This window comes from Chiloscyllium punctatum, chromosome 21 (genome assembly GCF_047496795.1).
Source record: "Chiloscyllium punctatum isolate Juve2018m chromosome 21, sChiPun1.3, whole genome shotgun sequence".
Taxonomy (NCBI): Eukaryota; Metazoa; Chordata; class Chondrichthyes; order Orectolobiformes; family Hemiscylliidae; genus Chiloscyllium; species Chiloscyllium punctatum.
Genome location: NC_092759.1, coordinates 21,137,635 through 21,159,798, shown reverse-complemented (window position 1 = coordinate 21,159,798; position 22,164 = coordinate 21,137,635). Strand labels below are relative to the sequence as shown.

General features: G+C 53.1%; 1 protein-coding gene across 1 annotated transcript in view; it reads left to right on the top strand.

Annotated features, from left to right (window-relative positions):
* dnah2 (dynein, axonemal, heavy chain 2) overlaps positions 1–22,164 on the top strand; it is a 330,858-nt gene that overhangs the window by 304,153 nt on the left and 4,541 nt on the right. Inside the window, exons 72-81 of the mRNA XM_072591365.1 lie at positions 10,874–11,007; positions 11,395–11,539; positions 13,038–13,237; positions 13,687–13,813; positions 15,732–15,918; positions 16,702–16,850; positions 16,937–17,120; positions 17,896–18,086; positions 19,399–19,590; positions 20,447–20,632. Coding sequence (XP_072447466.1) covers positions 10,874–11,007; positions 11,395–11,539; positions 13,038–13,237; positions 13,687–13,813; positions 15,732–15,918; positions 16,702–16,850; positions 16,937–17,120; positions 17,896–18,086; positions 19,399–19,590; positions 20,447–20,632 — 1,695 coding nt within the window. The remainder of the gene's footprint in view (positions 1–10,873; positions 11,008–11,394; positions 11,540–13,037; positions 13,238–13,686; positions 13,814–15,731; positions 15,919–16,701; positions 16,851–16,936; positions 17,121–17,895; positions 18,087–19,398; positions 19,591–20,446; positions 20,633–22,164) is intronic.

Here is a 22,164-nt window from a genome sequence, read left to right as displayed (position 1 = left end):
TGTGACCCAGTGCCGGTGGAATGGTGGGGTATGTCCCAGTGTCTGTGGAATGGTGGGATATGGCCCAGTGTCTGTGGAATGGTGGGATATGGCCCAGTGCCTGTGGAATGTTGGGATATGGCCCCAGTGTCTGTGGAATGGTGGGATGTGACCCAGTGCCTGTGGAATGGTGGGATATGCCCCAGTGTCTGTGGAATGGTGGGATGTGACCCAGTGCCTGTGGAATGGTGGGGTATGGCCAAGTGTCTGTGGAATGGTGGGATATGGCCCAGTGCCTGTGGAATTGTTGGAATGTGGCCCAGTGCCTGTGGAATGGTGGGATATGGCCCAGTGCCTGTGGAATGGTGGGATATGGCCCAGTGTCTGTGGAATGGTGGGATATGGCCCAGTGCCTGTGGAATGGTGGGATGTGGCCCAGTGCCTGTGGAATGTTGGGTTATGGCCCAGTGCCTGTGGAATGGTGGGGTCTGGCCCAGTGCCTGTGGAATGGTGGGTTATGGCCCAGTGCCTGTGGAATGGTGGGAAGTGGCCTAGTGTCTGTGGAATGGTGGGATATGGCCTGTTGTCTGTGGAATGTTGGGGTCTGTCCCAGTGTCTGTGGAATGGTGGGGTATGGCTTAGTGTCTGTGGAATGGTGGGATATGGCCCAGTGCCTGTGGAATGGTGGGGTATGGCTTAGTGTCTGTGGAATGGTGGGATATGGCCCAGTGCCTGTGGAATGGTGGGATGTGACCCAGTATCTGTGGAAGGGTGGGATATGGCCCAGTGTCTGTGGAATGGTGGGGTATGGTCCAGTGTCTGTGGAATGGTGGGATATGGCCCAGTGTCTGTGGAATGGTGGGGTATGGTCCAGTGTCTGTGGAATGGTGGGGTATGACCCAGTGTCTGTGGAAGGGTGGGATATGGCCTAGTATCTGTGGACTGGTGGGATGTGACCCAGTGCCTGTGGAATGGTGGGATATGGCCCAGTGCCTGTGGAATGGTGGGATATGGCCCAGTGTCTGTGGAATGGTGGGATATGGCCCAGTGCCTGTGGAATGGTGGGATGTGGCCCAGTGCCTGTGGAATGTTGGGTTATGGCCCAGTGCCTGTGGAATGGTGGGGTCTGGCCCAGTGCCTGTGGAATGGTGGGTTATGGCCCAGTGCCTGTGGAATGGTGGGAAGTGGCCTAGTGTCTGTGGAATGGTGGGATATGGCCTGTTGTCTGTGGAATGTTGGGGTCTGTCCCAGTGTCTGTGGAATGGTGGGGTATGGCTTAGTGTCTGTGGAATGGTGGGATATGGCCCAGTGCCTGTGGAATGGTGGGGTATGGCTTAGTGTCTGTGGAATGGTGGGATATGGCCCAGTGCCTGTGGAATGGTGGGATGTGGCCCAGTATCTGTGGAAGGGTGGGATATGGCCCAGTGTCTGTGGAATGGTGGGGTATGGTCCAGTGTCTGTGGAATGGTGGGATATGGCCCAGTGTCTGTGGAATGGTGGGGTATGGTCCAGTGTCTGTGGAATGGTGGGGTATGACCCAGTGTCTGTGGAAGGGTGGGATATGGCCTAGTATCTGTGGACTGGTGGGATGTGACCCAGTGCCTGTGAAATGGTGGGGTATGACGCAGTGCCTGTGGAATTGTTGGAATGTGGGCCAGTGTCTGTGGAATGGTGGGATATGGCCCAGTGTCTGTGGAATGGTGGGATATGACCCAGTGTCTGTGGAATGTTGGGATATGGTCCAGAGTCTGTGGAATGGTGGGGTATGGTCCAGTGTCTGTGGAATGGTGGGATGTGGCCCAGTGTCTGAGGGAATGGTGGGATATGGCCTAGTATCTGTGGACTGGTGGTGTATGGCCGAGTGTCTGTGGAATGGTGGGATATGGCCCAGTGTCTGTGGAATGGTGAGATATGGCCCAGTGCCTGTGGAATGGTTGGGTATGACCCAGTGTCTGTGGAAGGGTGGGGTATGTCCCAGTGTCTGTGGAATGATGGGGTATGACGCAGCATCTGTGGAATGTTGGGATCTGTCCCAGTGTCTGTGGGAATGGTGGGATATGGCCCAGTGCCTGTGGAATGCTGGGGTGTGGCCCAGTGTCTGTGGGAATGGTGGGATATGGCCCAGTGTCTGTGGAATGGTGGGATATGGCCCAGTGCCTGTGGAATGGTGGGATGTGGCCCAGTGCCTGTGGAATGTTGGGATATGGTTCCAGTGCCTGTGGAATGGTGGGGTATGGCCCAGTGCCTGTGGAATGTTGGGATATGGTTCCAGTGCCTGTGGAATGGTGGGGTATGGCCCAGTGCCTGTGGAATGGTGGGATGTGGCCTCGTGTCTGTGGAATGGTGGGGTATGTCCCAGTGTCTGTGGAATGGTGGGATATGGCCCAGTGCCTGTGGAATGGTGGGATATGGCCCAGTGCCTGTGGAATGTTGGGATATGGCCCCAGTGTCTGTGGAATAGTGGGATGTTGCCCAGTGCCTGTGGAATGGTGGGATATGGCCCAGTGTCTGTGGAATGGTGTGATGTGGCCCAGTGTCTGTGGAATGGTGTGATGTGGCCCAGTGTCTGTGGAATGGTGGGATATGACGCAGTGCCTGTGGAATTGTAGGGATGTGGCCCAGTGTCTGTGGAATGGTGGGATGTTGCCCAGTGCCTGTGGAATAGTGGGATGTTGCCCAGTGTCTGTGGAATGGTGGGGTATGTCCCAGTGCCTGTGGAATGATGGGGTATGGCCCAGTGTCTTTGATATGGTGGAAAATGGCCCAGTGCCTGTGGAAGGGTGGGATATGACCCAGTGTCTGTGGAATGGTGGGATATGGCCCAGTGCCTGTGGAATGGTGGGATATGGCCCAGTGTCTGTGGAATGGTGGGATATGGCCCAGTGTCTGTGGAATGGTGGGATGTGGCCCAGTGTCTGTGGAATGGTGGGATATGGCCCAGTGCCTGTGGAATGGTGGGGTATGGCCCAGTGTCTGTGGGAATGGTGGGATGTGGCCCAGTGTCTGTGGAATGGTGGGTTATGGCCCAGTGTCTGTGGAATGGTGGGATATGGCCCAGTGCCTGTGGAATGTTGGGATATGGCCCCAGTGTCTGTGGAATGGTGGGGTATGGCCCAGTGCCTGTGGAATGGTGGGGTATGACGCAGTGCCTTTGGAATTGTTGGGATGTGGCCCAGTGTCTGTGGAAGGGTGGGGTATGGCCCAGTGTCTGTGGAATGGTGGGATGTGACCCAGTGTCTGTGGAATGGTGGGATGTGGCCCAGTGTCTGTGGAATGGTGGGATGTGGCCCAGTGTCTGTGGAATGGTGGGGTATGACGCAGTGCCTGTGGAATTGTTGGGATGTGGCCCAGTGTCTGTGGAAGGGTGGGGTATGGCCCAGTGTCTGTGGAATTGTTGGGATGTGGCCCAGTGTCTGTGGAAGGGTGGGATATGGCCCAGTATCTGTGGAATGGTGGGATATGGCCCAGTGCCTGTGGAATGGTGGGATGTGACCCAGTGTCTGTGGAATGGTGGGATATGGCCCAGTGTCTGTGGAATGGTGGGATGTGACCCAGTATCTGTGGAATGGTGGGGTATGACGCAGTGCCTGTGGAATTGTTGGGATGTGGCCCAGTGTCTGTGGAAGGGTGGGGTATGGCCCAGTGTCTGTGGAATTGTTGGGATGTGGCCCAGTGTCTGTGGAAGGGTGGGATATGGCCCAGTATCTGTGGAATGGTGGGATATGGCCCAGTGCCTGTGGAATGGTGGGATGTGACCCAGTATCTGTGGAAGGGTGGGATATGGCCCAGTGTCTGTGGAATGGTGGGATATGGTCCAGTGTCTGTGGAATATTGGTGTATGGTCCAGTGTCTATGGAATGGTGGGTTATGGTCCAGTGTCTGTGGGAATGGTGGGATGTGGCCCAGTGTCTGTGGAATGTTGGGGTATGGCCCAGTGCCTGTGGAATGGTGGGGTATGGCCCAGTGCCTGTGGAATGGTGGGATGTGGCCCAGTGTCTGTGGAATGTTGGGGTATGGCCCAGTGCCTGTGGAATGGTGGGATGTGGCCCAGTGCCTGTGGAATGGTGGGATGTGGCCCAGTGCCTGTGGAATGGTGGGGTATGGCCCAGTGTCTGTGGGAATGGTGGGATGTGGCCCAGTGTCTGTGGAATGGTGGGATATGGCCCAGTGCCTGTGGAATGGTAGGGATGTGGCCCAGTGTCTGTGGAATGGTGGGATATGGCCCAGTATCTGTGGAAGGGTGGGATATGGCCCAGTGTCTTTGGAATGGTGGGGTATGGCCCAGTGTCTGTGGAAGGGTGGGATATGGCCCAGTGCCTGTGGAATGTTGGGATATGGTCCCAGTGCCTGTGGAATAGTGGGGTATGACGCAGTGCCTGTGGAATGGTGGGATGTGGCCTAGTGTCTGTGGAATGGTGGGATATGGCCCAGTGCCTGTGGAATGGTGAGATGTGACCCAGTGCCGGTGGAATGGTGGGGTATGGCCCAGTGTCTGTGGAATGGTGGGATATGGCCCAGTGCCTGTGGAATGTTGGGATATGGCCCCAGTGTCTGTGGAATGTTGGGTTATGGCCCAGTGCCTGTGGAATGTTGGGATATAGCCCAGTGTCTGTGGAATGGTGGGGTATGACGCAGTGCCTGTGGAATGTTGGGATATAGCCCAGTGCCTGTGGAATGGTGGGGTATGACGCAGTGCCTGTGGAATGGTGGGGTATGACGCAGTGCCTGTGGAATGTTGGGATATGGTCCCAGTGCCTGTGGAATGGGGGGGTGTGGCCCAGTGCCTGTGGAATGGTGGGATATGGCCCAGTGCCTGTGGAATGGTGGGGTATGGCCCATTGTCTGTGGAATGGTGGGTTATGGTCCAGTGTCTGTGGAATGGTGGGTTATGGTCCAGTGTCTGTGGAATATTGGGGTATGGTCCAGTGTCTGTGGAATATTGGGGTATGGTCCAGTGTCTGTGGAATATTGGGGTATGGCCCAGTGTCTGTGGAAGGGTGGTATGTGGCCCAGTGTCTGTGGAATGGTGGGATATGGCTCAGTGCCTGTGGAATGTTGGGGTATGGTCCAGTGTCTGTGGAATGGTGGGATATGGCCCAGTGTCTGTGGAATGGTGGGTTATGGTCCAGTGTCTGTGGAATGGTGGGTTATGGTCCAGTGTCTGTGGAATATTGGGGTATGGTCCAGTGTCTGTGGAATATTGGGGTATGGTCCAGTGTCTGTGGAATATTGGGGTATGGCCCCGTGTGTGTGGAATGGTGGGATATGGTCCAGTGTCTGTGGAATGGTGGGATATGGTCCAGTGTCTGTGGAATGTTGGGGTATGGCCCAGTGTCTGTGGAATGGTGGGATATGGTCCAGTGTCTGTGGAATGTTGGGGTATGGTCCAGTGTCTGTGGAATGGTGGGATATGGTCCAGTGTCTGTGGAATGTTGGGGTATGGTCCAGTGTTTGTGGAATGGTGGGATATGGCCCAGTGCCTGTGGAATGGTGGGGTATGGCCCAGTGCCTATGGAATGGTGGGATATGGCCCAGTGTCTGTGGAATGGTGGGATATGGCCCAGTGTCTGTGGAATGGTGGGGTATGGCCCAGTGTCTGTGGAATGGTGGGATATGGCCCAGTGTCTGTGGAATGGTGGGATATGGCCCAGTGCCTGTGGAATGGTGGGATGTGGCCTAGTGTCTGTGGAATGGTGGGATGTGACCCAGTGTCTGTGGAATGGTGGGATGTGGCCCAGTGCCTGTGGAATGGTGGGATGTGACCCAGTGCCGGTGGAATGGTGGGGTATGTCCCAGTGTCTGTGGAATGGTGGGATATGGCCCAGTGCCTGTGGAATGGTGGGATGTGGCCCAGTGCCTGTGGAATGTTGGGATATGGCCCCAGTGTCTGTGGAATGGTGGGATGTGACCCAGTGCCTGTGGAATGGTGGGATATGCCCCAGTGTCTGTGGAATGGTGGGATGTGACCCAGTGCCTGTGGAATGGTGGGGTATGGCCAAGTGTCTGTGGAATGGTGGGATATGGCCCAGTGCCTGTGGAATTGTTGGAATGTGGCCCAGTGCCTGTGGAATGGTGGGATATGGCCCAGTGCCTGTGGAATGGTGGGATATGGCCCAGTGTCTGTGGAATGGTGGGATATGGCCCAGTGCCTGTGGAATGGTGGGATGTGGCCCAGTGCCTGTGGAATGTTGGGTTATGGCCCAGTGCCTGTGGAATGGTGGGGTCTGGCCCAGTGCCTGTGGAATGGTGGGTTATGGCCCAGTGCCTGTGGAATGGTGGGAAGTGGCCTAGTGTCTGTGGACGGTGGGATATGGCCTGTTGTCTGTGGAATGTTGGGGTCTGTCCCAGTGTCTGTGGAATGGTGGGGTATGGCTTAGTGTCTGTGGAATGGTGGGATATGGCCCAGTGCCTGTGGAATGGTGGGGTATGGCTTAGTGTCTGTGGAATGGTGGGATATGGCCCAGTGCCTGTGGAATGGTGGGATGTGACCCAGTATCTGTGGAAGGGTGGGATATGGCCCAGTGTCTGTGGAATGGTGGGGTATGGTCCAGTGTCTGTGGAATGGTGGGATATGGCCCAGTGTCTGTGGAATGGTGGGGTATGGTCCAGTGTCTGTGGAATGGTGGGGTATGACCCAGTGTCTGTGGAAGGGTGGGATATGGCCTAGTATCTGTGGACTGGTGGGATGTGACCCAGTGCCTGTGAAATGGTGGGGTATGACGCAGTGCCTGTGGAATTGTTGGAATGTGGGCCAGTGTCTGTGGAATGGTGGGATATGGCCCAGTGTCTGTGGAATGGTGGGATATGACCCAGTGTCTGTGGAATGTTGGGATATGGTCCAGAGTCTGTGGAATGGTGGGGTATGGTCCAGTGTCTGTGGAATGGTGGGATGTGGCCCAGTGTCTGAGGGAATGGTGGGATATGGCCTAGTATCTGTGGACTGGTGGTGTATGGCCGAGTGTCTGTGGAATGGTGGGATATGGCCCAGTGTCTGTGGAATGGTGAGATATGGCCCAGTGCCTGTGGAATGGTTGGGTATGACCCAGTGTCTGTGGAAGGGTGGGGTATGTCCCAGTGTCTGTGGAATGATGGGGTATGACGCAGCATCTGTGGAATGTTGGGATCTGTCCCAGTGTCTGTGGGAATGGTGGGATATGGCCCAGTGCCTGTGGAATGCTGGGGTGTGGCCCAGTGTCTGTGGGAATGGTGGGATATGGCCCAGTGTCTGTGGAATGGTGGGATATGGCCCAGTGCCTGTGGAATGGTGGGATGTGGCCCAGTGCCTGTGGAATGTTGGGATATGGTTCCAGTGCCTGTGGAATGGTGGGGTATGGCCCAGTGCCTGTGGAATGTTGGGATATGGTTCCAGTGCCTGTGGAATGGTGGGGTATGGCCCAGTGCCTGTGGAATGGTGGGATGTGGCCTCGTGTCTGTGGAATGGTGGGGTATGTCCCAGTGCCTGTGGAATGGTGGCATATGGCCCAGTGCCTGTGGAATGGTGGGATATGGCCCAGTGCCTGTGGAATGGTGGGATATGGCCCCAGTGTCTGTGGAATAGTGGGATGTTGCCCAGTGCCTGTGGAATGGTGGGATATGGCCCAGTGTCTGTGGAATGGTGTGATGTGGCCCAGTGTCTGTGGAATGGTGTGATGTGGCCCAGTGTCTGTGGAATGGTGGGATATGACGCAGTGCCTGTGGAATTGTAGGGATGTGGCCCAGTGTCTGTGGAATGGTGGGATGTTGCCCAGTGCCTGTGGAATAGTGGGATGTTGCCCAGTGTCTGTGGAATGGTGGGGTATGTCCCAGTGCCTGTGGAATGATGGGGTATGGCCCAGTGTCTTTGATATGGTGGAAAATGGCCCAGTGCCTGTGGAAGGGTGGGATATGACCCAGTGTCTGTGGAATGGTGGGATATGGCCCAGTGCCTGTGGAATGGTGGGATATGGCCCAGTGTCTGTGGAATGGTGGGATATGGCCCAGTGTCTGTGGAATGGTGGGATATGGCCCAGAGTCTGTGGAATGGTGGGATGTGGCCCAGTGTCTGTGGAATGGTGGGATATGGCCCAGTGCCTGTGGAATGGTGGGGTATGGCCCAGTGTCTGTGGGAATGGTGGGATGTGGCCCAGTGTCTGTGGAATGATGGGTTATGGCCCAGTGTCTGTGGAATGGTGGGATATGGCCCAGTGCCTGTGGAATGTTGGGATATGGCCCCAGTGTCTGTGGAATGGTGGGGTATGGCCCAGTGCCTGTGGAATGGTGGGGTATGACGCAGTGCCTTTGGAATTGTTGGGATGTGGCCCAGTGTCTGTGGAATGGTGGGATGTGACCCAGTGTCTGTGGAATGGTGGGATGTGGCCCAGTGTCTGTGGAATGGTGGGATGTGACCCAGTGTCTGTGGAATGGTGGGATATGGCCCAGTGTCTGTGGAATGGTGGGATGTGACCCAGTGTCTGTGGAATGGTGGGATATGGCCCAGTGTCTGTGGAATGGTGGGATGTGACCCAGTATCTGTGGAATGGTGGGGTATGACGCAGTGCCTGTGGAATTGTTGGGATGTGGCCCAGTGTCTGTGGAAGGGTGGGGTATGGCCCAGTGTCTGTGGAATTGTTGGGATGTGGCCCAGTGTCTGTGGAAGGGTGGGATATGGCCCAGTATCTGTGGAATGGTGGGATATGGCCCAGTGCCTGTGGAATGGTGGGATGTGACCCAGTATCTGTGGAAGGGTGGGATATGGCCCAGTGTCTGTGGAATGGTGGGATATGGTCCAGTGTCTGTGGAATATTGGTGTATGGTCCAGTGTCTATGGAATGGTGGGTTATGGTCCAGTGTCTGTGGGAATGGTGGGATGTGGCCCAGTGTCTGTGGAATGTTGGGGTATGGCCCAGTGCCTGTGGAATGGTGGGGTATGGCCCAGTGCCTGTGGAATGGTGGGATGTGGCCCAGTGTCTGTGGAATGTTGGGGTATGGCCCAGTGCCTGTGGAATGGTGGGATGTGGCCCAGTGCCTGTGGAATGGTGGGATGTGGCCCAGTGCCTGTGGAATGGTGGGGTATGGCCCAGTGTCTGTGGGAATGGTGGGATGTGGCCCAGTGTCTGTGGAATGGTGGGATATGGCCCAGTGCCTGTGGAATGGTAGGGATGTGGCCCAGTGTCTGTGGAATGGTGGGATATGGCCCAGTATCTGTGGAAGGGTGGGATATGGCCCAGTGTCTTTGGAATGGTGGGGTATGGCCCAGTGTCTGTGGAAGGGTGGGATATGGCCCAGTGCCTGTGGAATGTTGGGATATGGTCCCAGTGCCTGTGGAATAGTGGGGTATGACGCAGTGCCTGTGGAATGGTGGGATGTGGCCTAGTGTCTGTGGAATGGTGGGATATGGCCCAGTGCCTGTGGAATGGTGAGATGTGACCCAGTGCCGGTGGAATGGTGGGGTATGGCCCAGTGTCTGTGGAATGGTGGGATATGGCCCAGTGCCTGTGGAATGTTGGGATATGGCCCCAGTGTCTGTGGAATGGTGGGGTATGGCCCAGTGCCTGTGGAATGTTGGGATATAGCCCAGTGTCTGTGGAATGGTGGGGTATGACGCAGTGCCTGTGGAATGTTGGGATATAGCCCAGTGCCTGTGGAATGGTGGGGTATGACGCAGTGCCTGTGGAATGGTGGGGTATGACGCAGTGCCTGTGGAATGTTGGGATATGGTCCCAGTGCCTGTGGAATGGGGGGGTGTGGCCCAGTGCCTGTGGAATGGTGGGATATGGCCCAGTGCCTGTGGAATGGTGGGGTATGGCCCAGTGTCTGTGGAATGGTGGGTTATGGTCCAGTGTCTGTGGAATGGTGGGTTATGGTCCAGTGTCTGTGGAATATTGGGGTATGGTCCAGTGTCTGTGGAATATTGGGGTATGGTCCAGTGTCTGTGGAATATTGGGGTATGGCCCAGTGTCTGTGGAAGGGTGGTATGTGGCCCAGTGTCTGTGGAATGGTGGGATATGGCTCAGTGCCTGTGGAATGTTGGGGTATGGTCCAGTGTCTGTGGAATGGTGGGATATGGCCCAGTGTCTGTGGAATGGTGGGTTATGGTCCAGTGTCTGTGGAATGGTGGGTTATGGTCCAGTGTCTGTGGAATATTGGGGTATGGTCCAGTGTCTGTGGAATATTGGGGTATGGTCCAGTGTCTGTGGAATATTGGGGTATGGCCCCGTGTGTGTGGAATGGTGGGATATGGTCCAGTGTCTGTGGAATGGTGGGATATGGTCCAGTGTCTGTGGAATGTTGGGGTATGGCCCAGTGTCTGTGGAATGGTGGGATATGGTCCAGTGTCTGTGGAATGTTGGGGTATGGTCCAGTGTCTGTGGAATGGTGGGATATGGTCCAGTGTCTGTGGAATGTTGGGGTATGGTCCAGTGTTTGTGGAATGGTGGGATATGGCCCAGTGCCTGTGGAATGTTGGGGTATGGCCCAGTGCCTGTGGAATGGTGGGTTATGGTCCAGTGTCTGTGGAATATTGGGGTATGGCCCAGTGCCTGTGGAATGGTGGGTTATGGTCCAGTGTCTGTGGAATATTGGGGTATGGCCCAGTGCCTGTGGAATGGTGGGATATGGCCCAGTGCCTGTGGAATGGTGGGGTATGGTCCAGTGCCTGTGGAATGGTGGGGTATGGTCCAGTGTCTGTGGAATGGTGGGATGTGACCCAGTGCCTGTGGAATGGTGGGATGTGACCCAGTGCCTGTGGAATGTTGGGGTATGGTCCAGTGTCTGTGGAATGGTGGGATGTGACCCAGTGCCTGTGGAATGTTGGGGTATGGTCCAGTGTCTGTGGAATGGTGGGGTATGGCCCCGTGTGTGTGGAATGGTGGGGTCTGATGGTTTTCTCTGGCGTTCTGCCCCACCCCTGCTCTAGGGCCTTGAAGCACAGTTACTCGGAAACGTGGTGAGGAAAGAACGGCCTGAACTCGAGGAGCAGAAAGATTCGCTGGTGATGAACATTGCAGCTGGCAAGAAGAAACTCAAAGAACTAGAGGACGAAATTCTCAGGTAAGAGTTTCAGTCCGACCCTGCAATGCCAAAGGTCAAGGAGTTCATCAGATTGTGTTGCCCCAGGGGATGCTGGTTACTGAACGGAGAGTTGCAACCAGACATTTGGGCTGACTGGGAGGAAAACCAGTTAGGGGCTCACTGCTGATCGAAGGAGGAACCAGTTCATGGGTGATGTCCTTCCCAGGCTAATGTTAGCTCAACAGTAAACTGCTTTGAAGGATAGGATGGGTGATGGTAATGGTGGTGGTGATGGTGGAGGGTGGGTGTGGGAGGCAGGGGGAAGATGTCCCACTTCTCTCAGTCCTGAACCTCATGTTGTGAGGTGGACACTCTGTCCAGGTGCTGAATTTCATGCTGAGGGTCCTCCTTTCCTGTTCTCTCCAGGCTGTTGAATGAGGCAACGGGCTCACTCCTCGATGATGTGCAACTTGTGAACACACTGCAGACCTCGAAGGTGACTGCTACTGAGGTTGCAGAGCAGATCGAGAGCAGTGAGACCACGGAAGTGAAAATCGACTCCGCTCGAGAGGTTTGTACACACACCTTCACCAAACTCAACCCGACTCACATCGGAAAGGGCACAGTTAACCTTCACCTTTCTGGGTCTAACGTAAACTTTTTATTGCAAATGCCTGGCTTAAGCCCTTAGCAGATGCATTTCCACGTGAAGTGAGTACAGAATGGTGTGAACCCAGCTGATGGTGGGTACAGACTCCTCCTGACGGCCTGTTAAACTAGAAGGCTGTCAGTACAAGACATTCATTGATCAATCCAAGTGGGAGTTCAGGAGAAATCTCTTTAGCCAGAGAACAGTGAAACTCACCGTCACATGGAATGGTCAAGGTGAATGGTATGAAAACATTGAAGGGTTGGGGGGTTGGTGCTGGATAAACATACCAACTGTGGTGGTGGGGGGCAGGAAGGATATTCTGAAAGGGGGTATAAAGAGAGGCTTGAAGGAATCTTGACTGAAAGATAAATATCAACACAAACAAAGTGAGCTGAAAGATACGCCAGATTTGAAAGTACCCCTGTCCTTTTCTCCCTCTCTTCCTTTCTCTCTCAGCCTACCCTTGACTTTCTGCCCCGTTTGCAGACACTCAGCTCTGGAGCTAACGTATAGATGGATGAGGCTTTCAGAAAGCTCTCCCTTGGCTCTCTGTGTGATATGTTGTATCATTAGGATAGCTCAATGGTTTACTCCATGGTTTCTTGTGTACCCTTTGAGGGGAAGGTGTTCCTATCCGGTGTCCAGCTGCTTGAGTTCCGCTGGGTATCTATGTGACTGGTGAGACCAGTCTGTTTCTGAAAGGTGCTGCTGTCAATAGGACAGGACGTGACGTTTTGGGTAAATTATGGATAAAGATTTTCTCTTGACGTGTCACTCTGTCTGCCACGCTTTTCAAAGGGGCCACCCTATTTTTGTTTAATTTGGGTTGCACCACAGGCAGTGATCCTGACTGAGCTTCTCCAAGCACCCAAAGCCAACATGTCAATTCCTAAGTTACGTTTGCAGAGAGTCCTTGTAGAATTTTCTTTTGACCATCACGGTAGAATGCCACAGGCTGTCACTTTCTGACAAGTTTTGCTTTGAGTGTCAGGCTTAATGGCGAGGTGACCATCTCATTGCAGTTGTGACTGTCTCGGGGGAGGGGGGAGGAGATTGAGTGAGCCCTCAGCCTCTGTAGTTCTGTCCGATCTCCAGCTGCTTCTCAAGGCCACTTGAGTCTCACGTGGGTAGACTATGCTGATGGGTTTTATAATACAAGGCTAAAACAGAAAACCCTGCAAAGACTCAGCAGGCCTGGCACAAAGAGAGAGAGAGAGAGAGAGAGACTGTTAACTGTGGCTAATGGCCTGCCTGGGATGAGGTATGAGAGGGGAAGGTGGGTGAACGTGGAAATATTTCCACAGCAAGGGGCAGTTCCTCCAGGTGAGACTGAGAGGGAAGATTACCAACAGCAGAGGGTTACTGGGAAAGCTCGCCAGTCTTTAAATATCGTCTGTATATGTCTGTTAAAACTCAGGGTTACCGCTCATGTGCTGAGCGAGCCTCCATCCTCTTCTTTGTGTTGAATGATATGGGAAAAATCGACCCCATGTACCAATTTTCACTGGACGCCTACATCGACCTGTTCAACCTGAGCATAGAGAAGAGCAAACGCAGCCCCAAACTGCAGGAGCGCATCACCAATCTCAATGAATATCACACCTACGCTGTCTACAGGTAAGTGACCAGTCTAATGAGGGCTCAGGGTCAGATTGGGAGACGTCACACAACCACTGTCACTCTTGTTGAAACCCAGTCCATTACGTTGACTGGATGAAAGACATTTCCTGACAAATCTGTGTGCTCACCACCTGTAAACCTGGTACTGCCCAGCCCAGCCCAGCCTGGCTGTGGGACGTTTATTCATTTTTGTGTTCTGGGGGATGCACTGGAAGCTGGTCCCATGAAGAGTGCCTTGTGATGAACCAGCACAACCACCAGCGAGTGGCTCATTATGGACACAACTATATCTCAATTCCTTCTTGGTCCCAGAAACAATTATCTGTTAAACCAGCCAAAATCTATCAGTCCCAGGTTGTTCCTCTGTCAGGATCTGTGGGGAGGAGATCTGGTGCTCCAGTGTGCAGAGAGTAGTTGGGTGATGTTTAAGTCTCCATTTTTCCTAGGTATACATGCAGAGGGCTCTTTGAGCGACACAAACTTCTTTTCAGTTTTCAAATGTGCATCAAGATCCTGGAGGTGGCCGGGAAACTCAACATGGACGAGTACAACTTCTTCCTGCGTGGGGGGGTGGTGAGTGTCTACCAGTGGGTGTGAGGGAGGGAGATGTGCTACAGTGAAGGTATGGGAAGAGAAAGCAGTTTCTGCGTTGTGTGGTCTGACCCAGTGGAAATGCAGTGAGTGTCGCAGTGGGGATGCAGTGTGTTCCAGTGGGTGTGGGGTGTGTCCCAGTGGGGATGCAGTGTGTTCCAGTGGGTGTGGGGTGTGTCCCAGTGGGGATGCAGTGTGTTCCAGTGGGTGTGGGGTGTGTCCCTGTGGGGATGCGGTGAGTGTGCCAGTGGGTGTATTGTGTATCCCAGTGGGATGCAGTGAGTGTGCCAGTGGGTATGGGGTGTGTCCCAGTGGGGTTGGTGAGTGAGCCAGTGGGAGTGGGGTGGGTCCCAGTGGAGATGCAGTGAGTGTGCCAGTGGGTATGGGGTGTGTCCCAGTGGAGATACAGTGAGTGTGCCAGTGGGTGTGGGATGTGTTCCAGTGATTATGCAGTGAATGTGCCAGTGGTTGTATGGTGCATTCCAGTGAGGATTCAGTGAATGTGCCAGTGGGTGTGGAGTGTGTCCCAATGGGGTACAGTGAGTGTGCCAGTGGATGTGTCCCAGTGAGGATGCAGTGAATATGCCAGTGGGTGGGTGTGTCCCAGTGGGAATGCAGTATGTGTGCCAATGGATGTGTGGTGTGTCCCCGTGGGTGTGGGGTATGTCCCAGTGTGGATGCAGTGAGTGTCCCAGTGAGTGTATGGTGTGTCCCAGTGTGGATGCAGTGAGTGTGCCAGTAGGGATGCAGTGAGTGTGTGGTGTGTACCAGTGTGGATGCAGTGAGTGTGCCAGTGGGTGTGGGGTATGTCCCGGTGGGGATGCAGTGAGTATGTCAGTGTGTCAGACCCAGTGGGGATGCAGTGGGGATGCAGTGAGTGTGTGGTGTGTCCCAATGGGGATGAAATGAGTGTGCCAGTGGGGATGGTGAGTGTGCCAGTGGGTGTAGGGTGTGTCCCAGTGGGGATGAAGTGAGTGTGTGGTGTGTCCCAGTTGGGATGCAGTGAGTGTGCCAGTGGGTGTAGGGTGTGTCCCAGTGGGGATGAAGTGAGTGTCCCAGTGGGGATGCAGTGAGTGTTCCTGATAATCAGGGAATGAGATAAATCCATATTAGTGGCCAGTTTGGGTGTTTTGGAAGGAAGACCAGATCAGCGTGAAGGTGGGAGTTGTGAAATTCTCATTGAGCATTGGTCCAAGGTGTGGGGGAGGAGTTAGGATAATGAGTTTAGATTTTAATTCAGGGAGATGTACCAAGGAGGAATGGCAGGTAGGAGGGAAGATTCAAAGCTCCAGAGGCATGAAAGTGGGAACGTCAGCGGGAAGATTGATACATGGAGGTTCTCTAACATGAACAGTTACATAGCAGCTTTAATGCAATAAACACTCCCAAACAGTTTCATAGACTTCCCCACAGAATGCAGCAATGAGCCACATAAGGAGATATTAGGACAGGTAACAGAAGCTAGGTCACAAAGTTAGGTATGAAGGAACACCTTAAACAAGGAGAGATGTACATGGACTGGATTAGCGAGGGAATTCCAGCCCTCAATGGTGAAGTGATTAAAATGGCCCTTTGCAAAAGGTCAGGATTGGTGGTGCTGCCAAGACCCTGTATGGTGATGGATTTGGAGGAGGTCATGGAGATAGGGGGAAAGGAGGGAGCTGAAACTAAATCTGTCATTGTTACCAGTGAGCACGGGAGAGAGAGGTGTGAATGTGAATCGTGCAGAGCTGGGGTTAGAGGGCGAGGTTGGAGCCTGAGCTCCGCTATCTTGTCAGGAAGGACTTCTTCAGCTGTATACCCAGCAATGGCGATGGTCTTCAGAGTACAGGTTGTTGGTAATTGAAAGGTTCCAAAGTTAACTGGAAAAAGTGAGGATTTTGTTTCTTGCGTCCTGCAGGTGTTGGATAGAGAGGAACAGATGGATAATCCTTGTCCTTCCTGGCTTGCTGATGTCAACTGGGACAACATCACAGAGCTCGATAAACTAACAAATTTCCATGGTATTATGAACTCCTTTGAACAGTATCCCAAAGACTGGCATGCTTGGTACACCAATGCTGAGCCAGAAACAGCTGTGCTGCCAGGTGGGTATCCGTGGTGGGTATCTTCTCTTGGGCAGCCTCCCTGTTGGCCATGAACATCAGGAGACTGTGGGCTCAATTTCCCGGTGATCATGCATGCAGTGGTCAAATGGAATTAACAGCACGGAAACAGGCCATACAACCCAACTGGTCTATATGGGTGTTTATAATCCGCATCTCTTTGTTGAACCTCCCTGAACCCCTCCTCGCCTTACCCCAATGGCATGTGGTTATCTCCGTGTCTCTTCAGTGCATTCTGACTTGTGAAGCTGCTGACCCACCCTGTCTAGCCTGATGGCATCGCTTCACCAGCCTATCTCCAAGGAATGAGGGGCTTCCTCATCCCTCCTGCCAGTGTGAGCCAGCTCCTACCTGATCAGACTGAGTTTCAGCTCACTCCCAGCTCCCCACTGTAGAGCAGCTTCCAGCTAGGCATGAAAACTTCAGGTCAGCCCGTCTCAGTCTAACGCAAACTCTCTCTCTCCAAGTCAGCCTCACCTTGTATTTCCAGGGCTGTTTGTTTTTTTTTTGTATGCCACACTAATTCTCGTATTAATCTGGCAGTATTCTTCCTTTGGTGAAGCTCCTTCATGAGACATCCTATCTCGCCAAACCTGATCAGAGACATTCTGCACTGACCACCATCCGTGCCAAGTCTCAATCTCCATAACATTCCTGGCGTCTACCCCACCTCACATTGTGGGTGGTGACTAGAAAGGTCGAGTTGCTGTAGCTGCCACAAGGACTTGCTAGTGTTTTGAACTCCCCCTGTCTTGCTCTCTCTAGTTGAGTGGGATAATACCTGCAATGAGCTCCAGCGCATGCTGATCGTACGATCCTTAAGGCAGGACCGCATCGCTTTCTGCGTGACCTCGTTCATTGTCAACAACCTTGGCTCCAAGTTTGTGGAACCTCCTGTGCTGGATATGAGATCGGTCAGTGAGAAACAGGGCACCCAATCAGAATTCCAGCAAGCAGCCAGTCTTCAGGAATCCTAAACCAATCCTGTCCCTCCTCACAGGTCATTGATGACTCCAACTCAAGGACGCCGCTGATATTTGTGCTCTCCCCTGGGGTGGATCCCACTAACTCCCTGCTCCAGCTTGCTGAATACTCTGGTATGGCGAACAGCTTCCTCGCTCTCTCACTGGGTCAGGGTCAAGCCCCCATCGCCACCCGTATGATTACAGAAGGTGTAACGGAAGGTATGTCCAGCTCCTCGGTCAACCTAGTCCCACCTAGCTGTATGATGAAAGGAGGAACACTGTTTGTCTTGTTCCACAGAAAGAGGCCACTCAGCCCATCTCGCCTGTCCTGCTGTTTATCCCTGTTTATTCAGCTTCCCCTTAAGCAGATCTATTCTGTTTGATTCAACCATTCCCCTGTCTCAACTATCCCCCCTATCCATGGTCATCAGTTCCACACTCTAGCAGTCTCTTGGTAAAGAGGGTCTCCGTTGAATTATTTACGGCCGTAATCCTGGAGTTGCTGACAAGTGGAAACATTCCGACTGTTTTTGAGTTCATGCCCCCTGTCAGAGCCTCCAGGCCCTCCATCAAAGTACCTGAGCTTCTCTGTTAGCCAGCCTTGCATCCATTCCATTGGGCTGACAGTCAGTGTCTGGAGGAACTTTCTCACACCACTCCCAAGTTTACCTTTCACCATGGTAAGGAGTCAGCCTTTTGTCGCTCGTTTGATCAGATGTGCCTGTGGGACTCTGTCCCCAACACACAGTAACTAGCCAGCCCCTCCCATCGATCAGGCAAACCATGTGCTGCTCCCTCTCCCCTGCCATAGCATCCAACGGTACTCAAACAGTTCCATGGCCTTGCTTTCATTAGCCTGCACAGCAAACATTGGTCGAATGATGGATGATATTGTTTCGGAACTGTCCAGGCCTCTCATCCGTCTCATCGGGGAAATGAGAGACAGGAGAGAGGTAATACCAGGTGATCTGTTTTCTCTTTGTCTGACTGACAGGTAACTGGGTGTTCCTTGCAAACTGTCACTTGTCACTGTCATGGATGCCCCAGTTGGATAAGCTGATAGAGCAGCTGCAAGTGCAGGATCCACATCCCAATTTCCGACTCTGGATAAGCTCCAGCCCTCACCCTGACTTTCCTGTCTCCATCCTACAGACCAGCATCAAGATGACGACAGAGCCACCAAAGGTAACTCACAGGGAGCTCACCTGCTTCCAGCTTTCGGGAATTCCATTCACTCTTTCTGTGGGATGTGGGCATCCCTAATAAGACTAGTATTTGATCCCCACCCCTAATTGCCCCCTTGAACTGAGTCGCTTTGCTAGAGGGCAGTTGAGAGTCAATCACATTGCTGTGGGCCTGAAGTCTCGTATAGGACAGACCGAATAACAATGGGCAGACTTAAAAAAGGCATTAGTCAGCCATACAGGGTTTTACAGCAATAAACCATGAATCATATTTCGGGCTGATCAAGTCTGTATCACCAAAACTACCGGAAATCTATACTCACCCCACTTTCCAGCACTTGCCCCTTCAGGTGCTTATCCAAGTGCCTTTCAAAGGTTGTGAGGTTTCCCACCTCAAATCCCCTCCCAGGTGGCACCTTCCAGACCCCCCCCACCGTGCCCTCTGGGTGAAAACAGCTTTCGTCACATCCTCTCTTTCAAGGTAAAACTACCCTGCCTTGGTATTGACCCTTCAATTCAGGAGAACGCTGCTTTCTACCCACACTGTCCCTGTCCCTGTCCCTGATCAGCTTATCCATCTCTCCCATGTCCCCCTCGTCAAGCTTCTGTGCTCCAAAGAAAACACCCGAGCCTATCCTGCCTCACAGTCACCATTATACTAGCTGTTTATTCCAGATATTATTTTCATTGAATTCACATTTCCGGATGTGAACCCAATCAGGGAGGAATGTTTCAGGACCGGTACAACTTCCCAGTTGAAAGGTTTGGAAAACAGGTTCTCTTTTATACTTGGACGGGGACAGAGGAGGAGCAAGAGGGTGCAGGGTATAGGATCAAGATCAGTGTGGTGCTGGAAAAGCACAGCAGGTCAGGCAGCATCCGAGGAGCAGGAACATCGACGTTTCGGACAAAAGCCCTTCATCAGGAAGTGCAGGGTATCGGCGTCCAGTGCAAAAGACACAGGGGTTGGAGGAAGAAGCCAATCATTAACCTGGCTCTCTGGATTGTTTGTCCAAAACATTAACTCACCAGTTCTCTCACGGATTCCTTATCTGAAGGTACATCCGAGGAAGAGGAATGTTCCTGGGGTCATGAATGTCCCACTGTGCCTGTAACCTGGGTGCAAAAGTGACCAATATCCTCACACAGACTTATTGCAATCAGGGGATTTCCAATTATTCACGGGGCTGTGGGACTATTTACTCTTGTACATTCAAAACGTCAGCCCTCTGAAAAGAGCTGTCTGTTCACTTACTTCCTCACTCACGACTATCTCTCTTTCCTCCACCCACTCCACCCTCCATATCCCTCAGGGCATCAAAGCAAACATGAAGCGCTTGTACAACCTTTTGACCGATCAGCAATTCAAACGTTGCTCCAAACCCAGGAAGTTTAAGAAGCTGCTGTTCGCCCTGTGTTTCTTCCACAGTATCCTTCTGGAACGCAAGAAATTCCAACAGCTTGGCTGGAACATTGTCTACGGTTTCAACGACTCAGACTTTGAGGTTGGCATGTTTCCTTAGAATGAGCGGCTGTTGGCAGGCTCCAGGTCACTTGGGTCACAGAAACCACTTTGTCACCTGTCTGGTTTGTCTCCATATTGTATATTCCACACTGTTTTTTAGAAAATTGGTTTGTGCTCAACAAATTCAGAAGCAGGCTGCAAAATATACCCAAAGATCCATCAAACACTCCCAGGACAGGGACAGCACGGGGTTAGATACAGAGTAAAGCTCACTCTACACTGTCCCCCCATCAAACACTCCCAGGGACAGGGACAGCTCGGGGTTAGATACAGAGTAAAGCTCCTCTACACTGTCTCCCCATCAAACACTCCCAGGACAGGGACAGCACGTGGTTAGATACAGAGTAAAGCTCCCTCTACACTGTCCCCCATCAAACACTCCCAGGACAGGGACAGTACGGGGTTAGATACAGAGTAAAGCTCCCTCTACACTGTCCCCCATCAAACACTCCCAGGACAGGGACAGCACGGGGTTAGATACAGAGTAAAGCTCCCTCTACACTGTCCCCCATCAAACACTCCCAGGACAGGGACAGCATGGGGTTAGATACAGAGTAAAGCTCCCTCTACACTGTCCCCCATCAAACACTCCCAGGGACAGGGACAGCACGGGGTTAGATATAGAGTAAAGCTCTCTCTACACTGTCCCCAGGAAGTTTTTGTTTGTCCAGCCCTAGTTGCCTGTACTTATAGAGTCATAGAGATGTACAACATGGAAACAGACCCTTCGGTCCAACCCGTCCATGCCGACCAGATATCTTAACTTCCAAAACCTCGATAAATGGAACAAGGCCGTTGTGTTAATTCTCGATGTAAATACTGATCTCTCCTTGCAGGTATCAGAAAACCTCCTGAGTATTTATCTGGATGAGTATGATGTTACACCATGGGATGCACTCAAGTATCTGATAGCAGGGGTGAATTATGGAGGCCACGTAACCGATGACTGGGATCGCCGACTGCTGAGCACATACATCAACGATTACTTCTGTGACAAAGGCAGTGACCCACCCTTACTACAAGTAATTTGTGTTCCACTTGCTGAAATGATCTAACCGAATGCACATCAGTCAGATAATTGCCAGTCCAGGATCCAAGGTTGAGGGTAGTCAGGCACATTCCCATCGGTCCATTCACAAGAAATAGCAAATTTCCAACAGTCTCTGACACAGATGACAAAATTAATCGGATCTCTCAGGTTGCTGTACCTTGCAAATCTTCCTCAAAGAATTTTGTTCCAAATCCACTTTCAGGAATATGGGAACAACATATATTACAGCATGGATCTCTGGAATTTTATCCTCACACACTGCCTGGACAGGGGTCCTGCAATTCCCCCAATTGGTGAAGGGACGAGGGTCTATGTCTGTGATTCCCCCACACGGTGATGGGACGGGGGTCTGTGTCTGTGATTCCCCCACACGGTGATTGGGACGGGGGTCTGTGTCTGTGATTCCCCCACACGGTGAAGGGACGGGGGTATGTGTCTGTGATTCCCCCACACGGTGAAGGGACGGGGGTCTGTGTCTGTGATTCCCCCCACACGGTGACAGGACGGGGGGTCTATGTCTGTGATTCCCCCTACACGGTGATGGGACGGGGGTCTGTGTCTGTGATTCCCCCACACGGTGATGGGACGGGGGTCTGTGTCTGTGATTCCCCCACACGGTGAAGGGACGGGGGTATGTGTCTGTGATTCCCCCCACACGGTGAAGGGACGGGGGTCTGTGTCTGTGATTCCCCCACACGGTGACAGGACGGGGGTCTATGTCTGTGATTCCCCAACGCCGTGACAGGACGGGGGTCTGTGTCTGTGATTCCCCCACACGGTGATGGGACGGGTGTCTGTGTCTGTGATTCCCCCACACAGTGATGGGACGGGTGTCTGTGTCTGTGATTCCCCCACACGGTGACAGGACGGGGGTCTGTGTCTGTGATTCCCCCACACGGTGATGGGACGGGGGTCTGTGTCTGTGATTCCCCCACACAGTGATGGGACGGGTGTCTGTGTCCTGTGATTCCCCCACACGGTGACAGGACGGGGGTCTGTGTCTGTGATTCCCCCCACACGGTGACGGGACGGGGGGTCTATGTCTGTGATTTCCCCACACGGTGACGGGACGGGGGACTGTGTCTGTGATTCCCCCACACGGTGACGGGACGGGGGTCTGTGTCTGTGATTCCCCCACACGGTGACGGGAAGGGGGTCTGTGTCTGTGATTCCCCCACACGGTGACGGGACGGGGGACTGTGTCTGTGATTCCCCCACACGGTGAGGGGAAGGGGGTCTGGGTCCTGTGATTCCCCCACATGGTGACAGGAAGGGGGTCTGTGTCTGTGATTCCCCCACACGGTGACGGGACAGGTGTTGGTGTGTAGTTTTGTGCAATGAGGTTTTCCTGTTGTTGAGGATGCTAACTTTCCCACTGATTGCTGTACCTGCTACCCTCACCCCCCCCACAATATCTGATTCATTGTAACTTGTATGGTCTGCACCCATAATATCTTTTTGTCCTTTACTACCTGATGGATATCAGGGTAGCTCCGTTGCCCG